This window comes from Eubalaena glacialis, chromosome 3 (genome assembly GCF_028564815.1).
Source record: "Eubalaena glacialis isolate mEubGla1 chromosome 3, mEubGla1.1.hap2.+ XY, whole genome shotgun sequence".
Taxonomy (NCBI): Eukaryota; Metazoa; Chordata; class Mammalia; order Artiodactyla; family Balaenidae; genus Eubalaena; species Eubalaena glacialis.
The window spans coordinates 564,439-574,785 of record NC_083718.1 but is presented as its reverse complement, the minus strand read 5'-3'; the positions used below and the strand labels follow the sequence as shown (position 1 = coordinate 574,785).

General features: G+C 50.5%; 1 protein-coding gene across 1 annotated transcript; it reads right to left on the bottom strand.

The window, feature by feature from the left end:
- Nucleotides 1-2,357: 2,357 nt before the first annotated feature.
- On the bottom strand, nucleotides 2,358-9,910 carry RABIF (RAB interacting factor). The gene is made up of 2 exons (XM_061185230.1): nucleotides 9,724-9,910; nucleotides 2,358-4,922 (listed from the first exon to the last, which is right to left on the bottom strand). The coding sequence occupies exons 1-2, from the start codon at nucleotides 9,847-9,849 to the stop codon at nucleotides 4,677-4,679; spliced, it is 372 nt and encodes a 123-aa protein (XP_061041213.1). The 5' UTR covers nucleotides 9,850-9,910; the 3' UTR covers nucleotides 2,358-4,676.
- Between the last annotated feature and the right edge of the window lie 437 nt (nucleotides 9,911-10,347).

The following is a 10,347-nucleotide window of genomic DNA, read 5'->3' as shown; positions in this document are numbered from 1 at the left end:
TATCCTCTTGGTGAACAATCAAGGTACCAGGGAGACACCAGGGCCATGCCCAGGCTCATCATTCTTGAGCCAGTGACAAGGCTGTGCAGGTGGTTCCTGCTTTCGAATGACTGAATTGCTTACAAAAGTGGGCTCTGTATAGGACCATTAGTTACTTTCTTTTAAAAACCTTTTTATTATGAAAATATAACATGTGTTCAGAAAAGTACACAAAAGATGTACAGCTTAATTTATGACATAACCACTATGCAGATATTTAAAAACTAGGACATTACCAACCTTGCAGAAGCCCTCCTGACCCTGCCCTTCCAGATCATGACCCCCACCTTTGTCATAAATCAAGTATCCATATGCATGGTGCTGTTTCTGAGAGATTTTGTTTTACCCTTGTGACAAACTATGATGTCTCTCCAACAGAGAAATTCTCCCATCTGGTCTTTCTCCATGACCGTCTTGGCTAGTCTTAGTCCTCTGCACTTACATATAACTTTTATTTTATTTTATTACTTTATTTAAAAAAAATATTTATCTATTTATTTGGCTGTGCCAGGTCTTAGTTGCAGCACTCAGGATCTCCATTGCTGAGTGTGGGATCTTTAGTTGCGGCATGCACGTGGGATCTAGTTCCCTGACCCGGGATCGAACCTGGGTCCCCTGCATTGGTAGCTCGGAGTCTTAGCCACTGGATCACCAGGGAAGTCCCCTTACATATAACTTTTAGAATCAGTTTGTTGAATTTCACACACACAAAACCTGTTGGGTTTTTGACTGGGATTTTATTAAATTTATATACATCAGTTTGGGGAAAAGTCAACATCTTTACAATTAGTCATGAGTTGGCAAAATTTTTCTTTAAGGACCAGATAAATATTTTAGGCTTTGTGGGCTAAGAGGCAAAACTGAGAATTTTATGTAGGCAAAAACCATCCTTAACTCACAGGCTCCTGAATCTCAATAAATCAGATGTCAGCTTGAATGGATCTGGGCTGTGGTTTTCTGGCCCCGTGAATTTGCTTGTTTTCCTTTAACTTCTCTCGGTAACGCTGTATGAGGTTTTGCGTTGCGGGCTTGCAAATCTACTGCCAGCTCCCAGTTTCCTAGTTCTCTCTCCAGCTGTGTCTAATCTTCTGTTAAAACCTTCCAGTGAATTCTCACTTTTGGTTTTGGATTTTTTTAGATTCTAGAATTCACTTTTTTTTTTCTCACATGTCTGGTATCTCCTTTACAGAGTAAGTAGTTATTTTACCGTCTACATCTGAAAGCTCCTGTTTCCCCATCCTCAGTGGGCCTGTTCCCATGGTCTTTTGTTTTACTGGTTTTATCATCTTGTCTCATATGCTTGGTTACATTTTATTATATTCAGGATATTGTAGTAGCAAAATAGTTTGCAGAAAGAATTTGAAGTTTCGGATGGTGACATTTTCCTCTAGAGAGGGTTTTTGTTTGCTCATGCCAAAGGCCTGGGGCAATGACCACTTGGGATCACCTTAATCCAATTCCAAGGGCTGAGATTTTGAGGCTGTGCTGCAATCTGTCTTAGAAACTTTCTGCTCCCCACCCTGCTTCGCCCTGCTTCCGGGGGCAAAGGACCGAGGGCCCCAACCCGAAGTGAGGGCCGGCCGCCTGGTCCACACCCTGTGACAGGCCCTGTCCCTGCCTTCTGCGAGGCCGTCAGGACCACCCATCACCCTCCGAGCTGCCTCCTTTAAGTTGGGAAACGCCCCCAGGAGGAGAGCGTCCATCACACTAAGCCCACCGCCCGGGGCCTCCATCTTCTCCGTGGTCCCGATCCAGTAATTCTCCAAACTCGTGTTAGCGCCCTGATGCCTACGGACTTTTAAAGTATGCATCCAGCCTTTGGAGCTGCCCTCACTGGGATGGTCAGTCCACCAGTACTGGGAGCACAGGTCCTCATAGTCACATGGCGGAGTTACTGAGGAGCCTCATACAGTGCGCTAACAGCAGTAAAGTGTCAGTACACCGCTATCCATCTTTAATTCTGTGTCAAAACAGGAAGGCCCTGGAAAAATCAACTGCTCCCCCACTGCAGGTGCAGCCTCGATACTCACAGCCGCGGTCGTGGGCTCCCCCTTGTGCCCCGGCGCCCACAGCGACCTGACTCACAAGGGTTTCCCCAGAGCCCACCATGTGTGGGGGGCAGGGAGACGACCCTCATTCCACGACAGACACCGAGGGGCTGATTCCTCAGCCGACAGACCCCAGGGTAAATCCTAAGGCGCAGGTTTCAGCCCTCCTCTCTGTTTCCAATTATATATTCTTCCCAAGGATGTGCAAGAATCTAATTGTCACTGTTTAAATGCCTTTATTTCTTTCAAATCAAGCTGAAAAGGCAGAATAACTCGATATTTTGGCTATTGGAGGAACAAAGTTTGGGAAATCTCAAGAAACGAAACACAAATGACCAGTAAATATATAAAAATTTCATTAGAAATAAAATAAATGCAAATTAAAACAATGAGACACTATTTTTCCTATTAAAGTAGCAACATATTCATTTAAGATAATAAATACCCAGTGTTAGGAACTGCTGGGGAGGAGGGTAAAGCCGCACAGCTGTTCCGAGGTGTGCGCGTCAGTCAGCAGAGCCGTGAAGACGCACACACCCTGCAAGCCCGCTGCTGCTGACGCAGCTGGGGAAACAGTACAAAAGCCTGGACAGATTCAGCTACAAGGTTGCACCTTATATCACATGGTTTAGGAGAGGCTGGAGACAATCTAACAGTGGACTGTAAAATAAATTACAGTACAGAAATACAACGGCGGAGATGGACATCACCTATGTGGGAAGTATTTTGTTAAATGGAAAAAGCAAGTTATGAGAATACTACATGATCTCATATTTGTTTTAAAAACCCTATGTTTATTTATACAGTACATATAGAAAAACACTGAGAAGAACATACACCACATTACCGTCGGCAATCTCTGCATGGTGAAAATATGAATGATTAAAAACATTTTTATACCTACTTTTTTTTAAACATCTTTATTGGAGTATAATTGCTTTACAATGGTGTGCTAGTTTCTGCCCTACAACAAAGTGAATCAGCTATACATATACACATATCCCCATATACCTACTTTTGTATTTATCTGCAATGAATGTGTACTATTTCTGTGATTAAAAAAGGAAAGAAAAGTCAAAGTCTAATTTAAAAAACGCTTTGCCCAGGTTTTGGCTCATGATATGAGGGGCCACATGTCCCCAGAGGCATCTACGTGGTTTTGTGCCTTCTGACCTGAGTGGATACTCTCACAGGTTTTCTGCAAATGCCATAATCATGGATGTCTGACCATCCGTCTAGAAAACCGTTCTCTCATTTTCTACCAGAGCTTGTGAGGCTACGGCTGGGGACGGAAGCCACCTTTCTAGGGGAGGAGGTTGGTGGCAAAACTGTGCCCAAGGCCCGCATTTTAGTTGGGGGGCCCTTAGACCACGTCTGGGGAGAAGGAGGGAGGAAGCAACTGGAAAACAGGTCCGAAGGAATGTCTGTAAGGTCTCCACTTAGTCCTCATTTCCATTCTAGGTCTCCTGAGCCTTAGAGGCACGGAAGATGGGAGGATACCTGGAACCTGGTTTCATAGATTCCTTCTGAGATGGTGAGTTGTTTCAGCAGAGAAATGACAGAACTGAGAATCGTACTGAACATCAAACTGTCAGAGCAACCCCACAGCTACAAAGAGCGGCATCTGGATGGAAAATCTGTATTCTGGGTTAGTCTAGAGATTCCAACTGAATCAGAAATCTGTGAGGACCACGCCCAGTGCATACAGTAATGATGACACCATCCACTTAAGAAGTCTGTCCTAGGAGCAAAGAGAGAGTTATATGAGAGTTATATGAGTCCAGGTAAGACAAACCAATGAACTCATGTATGATGTGGCAAAGGCCCGCCCCCTACGTCCCACACTCTCCGCTGACTCCAGGAGATCTTGGGAACACAGCCAGGGCTGAGTTTTCCTTGGGGTAGCTGACAGATGGGGTTGGAAATCTGACTTTCAGCTTACAGGCTATATATAGCAGTGTGGAGCTAATACAAAGAAAAACTACATCAAGATTTGAAGGGAAGAGTGGCCACACCCACCTTGACAATAAAGTCACTGTCAGCCTAGAGGAGAGGCCCCCAAACATGGTCTTAGAGGCATGTCCAAAGGAATGTATTTCTGATTAGTGGTTTAAATACTGCAGTTTGGAAATGCTTTACTTTTAGAAAGAATAAATTACTGTAAATAAAGTTAGCCACACAACAGACGTTCGTGCACTTTCCTGAATGAGAAAAAGGCAGGTTTCAACCGTCAGCACCATCATGAGCACCATCTGTCACGTGTCATCATGGCTAAAAGGTTGCATAACTGCTCTCCGAGGGTAAGGAACAGGGAGCCCCAGGGTTCAGGAGAGCAGGGGGCCGGGAGGGGAGCAGATCTGTGGAAGCACCCCGTGTCCTAAACCCGGGGGGAAAGGGAGCTGAGGAAAGGCGGTGATGCATGTGAACTAAGCAGGAGGCCGGCGCTGAGGCCGTGAGGAAGCACGTGGACGCGTGCTGGACGGGGCGGGCTGACACTCGTGACTGACGTTAGTGCAGAGAAGGCGACTCGGCCGTCCTTGTGGGGAGTAGCTTTTCTAGTGGGGGTGGAGCTGAGTCCCCTCCCCTCAGTCACTCATGGGAAACCCGTTCCAAGGCCACATAGAAACTGTTCTTGTCGTCCAGGCAGTGCCAGCCGATGGGGCCGATCTCGCAGTCTGCGCAGACCAGGAACTTGATGTTGCCCACGTCCTTGGTGAAGCCCACGTTCTCGAAAGTGAACATGTCCTCCACCAGCCAGTGCTCCTGCAGAAGGTCGCCCTCAGGACTGCCGCCGTCGGCCAGCGCCGGCTTCTTCCTCATGGGCGGGAGGCAGAGCTGCGTGGAGAGAACACAGCAGAGCCCTGCTCACTCCGCACGGCCCCCGAAGCTCCCACAGTCCAGGCGCCCGGCAGTAAGCCCCAGGCCAGGATGCGCCCGCCGCCCCCGTCCACGCCAGCCTCTCCGGAGAAGGCGGAGAGGCGCCGCCTGGTTGCCGTGGTAACCGGGACCGCCCTGCGCCCACAGGGCCGGCCTGCTCCTCCCCTCCCCCTCCTCGGGCTCCTCCTCCCCGACTCCTAATGGGGCCAGCCTGCTCCGCCCCCGGACCCTGCCGGGCCAGCTCCTCCCCGACACTCGGCTCACACGTGGCCTCCTCAGGGTCTCCCCCAACCGGACAACCTGGACGAGCTTCCCATGCTGCCCACTGCGTTTGTGTTTTTTAAAGTGCCTCAACTGAGGCATAACTGACGCACACTGCACAGATCCAAAGCGGACAATCTGACACATTCTGGCACACGTATACTGCACGCCAACGAAGCTTTACCACGATCACGATAACGAGCATGTGCATCACCCCGAAGCTTCCTTATGCTGCGCCACTTCTTACTCACCGTTTCCGAAATCATCTTATCAGTTCACTGCCTCAGTTATTTACCAGGGGGCTCCCTCCACCAGCTCACTTTTCCTGTTCATTACCACATCCCCAGTGCCTGGAACGGCAAGTGACACAGAGCAGAACGCCAACATTTGGGACAAGAGTAAACACAGGATGTCTGGCCTCACGCTATTCCATCACTGTTGTTACGAAGATCCTGGGTTTATCTCATAAAAGGAACATTAAAAAGGAAAATCTAGCTCTAGAATTTGGAATATTATCTCTAGGACCCTTGCATCTCCCATTCATGAGGAGAAAGCACGCGCACACACGCACGCAATCCCTTTGACTTCTTCCACATGGTCAGCTGACGCCTCAGCTGGCCCCGACTGCAGAACACGTCAGCCAAGCTCCTTCCCTGCTCCTCACTACGGCTGCCGCCAATGCACGGAGTATTTCCCACCCCATGATTCACTTCTAACGCACCCCCAAACTCTAATAAAATAGGATGGCTTTAGTATGCTAGCCTGGCATTGGCAATCAGGACAAAAGCAAACAATTTAAGAAGTTTTTTGAAAATTAGACTGACATCAATCCAAAACAGGTAAACACTCTGGTGGGGATGAGAATGTCAGGAAGTCCACAAGAGCTGCCAAGGTGTGAAATACTCTGGAGCCTGCACTTCTGAACTCCAGGCCTGCTGACGCTGGTAGGGTATCCCTGGCAGGGAGGAGGGAGCTCTGATCCAGAACATTCCCCCTCCCTGTCCCCCAAGCACTTGGCTTGTTAAAACACATCTGTGCATTTCCCTTTGCTGTGTCACCTGAGACTTCATCTGAGGACATCACAAAATATGCTAGTCCCTCTTCCTGTTATATTGTCATTCCAGCCACTCTTTTTGCCTCGTCTGATGGTTAAATGAGTACCTAATGCTTTGTTTTACCCTGAGTGAAAATGGGAACAGGCAGAGGCAAAGAGAGGTAGGAATCAAAATTCAGGAACCAGAAAACCTGAATTCCAGTCCTAAGAGTAATTTTCTGTGGGCCTAAATGTCCCTAGGTACATTGCCAGCCTACCTCCTATATTGTCGGTGTGAAATCACATCTTAACTAAATGCAAGAGGAGTGAAATGTGAGGGGAGAAAATCGAAGACTATATAAGCATTAGCCCTCAGGACATGTCTAGCAAAGGAGCACGAGTCTCCCTCACATTGTCCCCGTTCGCAGTGCATAAGGCCACCTCTGTTGTCTCCCATTTGATTAGTGACTAAAGGGCAATACTATTACTAGCCATCCATTCAAGGGGTCAGTCACACTGGGTCTTGTTCCCTCTCTTCCTCAACATTCCCATTTTTACTGAAATCCTGTTAAGTCAGACCCATGTATGTGCACTTGCCTGTGTATCTGTGTCTGGATCGCAACAAAGTAGAGGACAACACTAGGGTCACGCTGTGGGATGTAACATGTGGGACACAATGAGGCTTTGTGGATAGACTACTGGGGTGGAAATCTAGAAATTAATACCTAATCTGAGGTGGCCAACTCGGTTGTTTGGGGGCCAAAGTCGCCAGATCCCTGACGAGGTGGGTTAACTACGTGGCCAGGGCCCCGGCCAGCACCCCTGATCCTGGACAGGTTTCTGAGACGCATCGAACACCACGACTCTGAGATTCTGCTGATGTCTCGGTGAAACCTCTTTTGCTTTCTTCAAGAACCATTAACAGTACCCTTTAAAAAATAAAATATTTTCTTTCTCTTTGTAAAAATACATTCTCATTATAGAGAACTTGGCAAGCATGCTGCACTATAGATGAGAATAAAAACTGTTACAGTACAAAGTAAACTTCTGTTAACCTTTTTTGTAATTTTTCCCCCTTCAGTGAGTACTTGTGGTGGTTTTATTATTTTTTATTATTATTTTTTTAAAGATACTGACATGGGGAAAGAACCTGTCATATGTGTGTATATATATATATATTTACTTATTTATTTATTTATGGCTGCGTTGGGTCTTCGTTGCCACGCGTGGTTTTCTCTAGTTGCAGTGAGCGGGGGCTACTCTTCGTTGGGGTGTGCGGGCTTCTCATTGCAGTGGCTTCTCTTGCAGAGCACGGGCTCTACGTGCACGGGCTTCAGTAGTTGCAGTGTGCGGGCTCAGTACTTGTGGCTCACGGGCTCTAGAGAGCAGGCTCAGTAGTTGTGGTGCAAGGGCTTAGTTGCTCCGCGGCATGTGGGATCTTCCTGGACCAGGGGTCAAACCCGTGTCTCCTGCATTGGCAGGTGGATTCTTAACCACTGCGCCACCAGGGAAGTCCCTTGTGGTGGTTTTAAAACCACACAAATGTCCACGAATTCTTTGACAACCTTTCCAAGATGTGGAGACTGTGCTTCTCCCCTTGAGCCTGGGCAGGCCAAGGTGGGAGTGACAGGCTAGGTTAGGGAAGGCTGGGCCACTTTTGCAGGTTGCTCTTGGAACAGTTGCTCTGGGAGCCCTGGTGACCCTGTAAGAACCATGGCTACCCTGAGGCCTCCTGGCAGATACCGGGAGGAGCGGCCCATCACAGCCTGTTCCAGATGCCTGAATCCTCTCAGTCCACAGGCAGACACGGGAGTGAGCAAGCTTCTGAGATGAGCCCTCTAACCGCTGCCCCGTGAAAGATCATGAATGAGAACTGCCGAGCTGTAGCTGGGCCCTGCCAAACCCCAAATTTGTGAGCAAAATAAACGTTAATGTTTTAAGTCACTGTCTGGGGTGATTTTGTTATGCAGCAATAACTAGAACAACACTGCCTAACACACCTGAGGCATGTTCCATTTTGATTCCTGATTTTTTACTGTGATAAACTATACATTACATAAACTGTACCATTTAAATAATTTTTAAGTGGGCAATTTGGTGCCATTAAGTACATTCACATTATTGTGCAACCATCCCCACCATCCGTCTACCCTTTTATAACCCCACTTGCCAACACCCCTGACCCGCCCCCGCTTCCTAAACCCTGGCAATCACTAATCTGTTGACCATTTCTAAAATTCAAAAATGTCATATAAATGGAATGATACAATCTTTTGGGACCAGCTTTCTTCACTCAGCATAACTCCCTGGAGACTCATCCTCATCCAAGTTGTGGTGCCCGTGGTGTGGCATCATTCACCAGCAGAAGGCCCGCTGGGCTGTTTCTGGTTTTCAGCTCTTGGGAATAAAGGTGCAGTGAACATTCGTGCACAGGTTTTGTGTGAACATGTTTTCATCCCTCCAGGGATAAAGGCCCGGAGAACACTTGCTGGGTCCTATGTTAGGTGCATGCTTAGTTTGAGAATAATGTCTCGGTTTGCTCGCATTCTCATCCAAACAGTGCTCTATCCTTTCTCTCCCACCAGCTCATCTTCCACCCCCCTCTCCTGCCCCAACTGCCCTCTCCCTCAAAAGGTAACAAAGCAACTATTCCCTTCTCTAACTCATCACCCTTTCCCTACATTCTCAAGCTCTTTGGTGTTTCTTTCCTCTGTGACTGTAATTTCCTCTGCCCCAGACTGCAGGTGAGATTTCACAAAGGACCGAGTCGGGGGTCTGAACATTTTATAAAGAAACCGTTCACAGGACTTAAAAAAAGAACACGTCGGGTGATCGATGGCGCCTGCGACACACAGATCCGCTCCGCCTGCTCTAATCCTTAGTCTCAGGGACTGAGAACTTCACTCCCTCATTTACTTAAATCCCAATGTCTGTGTCCTCCCTCACGCGCAGTCTCGGGGCAGCGGGCGCGGGACACGGGACGTGGGACACGGGATCTGTGCAGCGGTGTGAACGACACTCCTAGTGATTCACGACGTCGGCGGGGATCACAGACCCGGGAGCGAGCGAGCGCTCTGCGGGTTCGGGCCTCGCCCCCAGGACGGCCCCCGCGTCCCGTCCCTCCCTCCCGTGCCCACCCGCCCAGTCCCTACGAACCGCCCCCCAGTTTCCCCGCCCACTCCTCCCCGGGACCCCGCGCCCACTCCCGGGGCGGGGCGTGGCGGCGCAGTGGGAAGGAGGCTGCGGAACGTGACAGCGGGACGACGGGCACCGACACCTGAGCCTGAGGAAGTAACGCTCAGGCTCCCTAGAAGGTCGGTCTGCAGCGGCCCGGCGTCGGGACCCCGCGGTCGGCAGGCGCGGCCCCGGGTCACCAGTGTCCGGTCGTGTGTCCGGGTCCAAGCCGAACGGGACCCGGTGTCGCCGCCCCCCCGCCCCCCCCCCCCCCCCCCCGCGGCCCCTCACCTGCCGGCGGGAGAAGAGCGCCGTGCCCGGCTGCAGCACGCGGGAGCCGCAGCGCTGGCACAGCACCGCCTTCCGGTTCCGGCCCTCCGCCGACACCAGCTCGCTCGGCGGCGCCGCGGGCTCCATGGCCTCCACCCGGGCCCTTGGCGGCGACGCGCAGGCGCGGTCTCAGGGCGACCTCTTCGCACTGCGCAGGCGCGGTCTCGGCGGCGCCGGCGGCGCTCCTTCAGCGCAGGCGCCGCTTCCCGGCCCTGGACGCCACTGCGCAGGCGCTGCCGGTCGCCGCCGCACAGGCGGCTGGGTGTCGGCGTGGCTTTGTGACAGGTTCCTCCTGGGACGTGACAGAGCTTCTGCCCAGGCTCACCTGGGCGCTGGGCTTCCCTTACACTGAGTGAAACCTGGGCCAGTCCAGGTGTGCGTTTAGTCCCGTGAACGACGGGGACGTCCTGGGGTCAGACCCCCATCAGCAAATCTCAGCCGCAGTGGCTCACACGGGACGCGACCTACAGGGACACCTGCCTTGTGGGCGGACACAGGCGCCTGGAAGCTTCAGTTGCTGCTCTCTGTTCTAATCATACTGACCACTAACTGCGTGGCAAGACCTGGTGTTGACGCGCTTCCAGA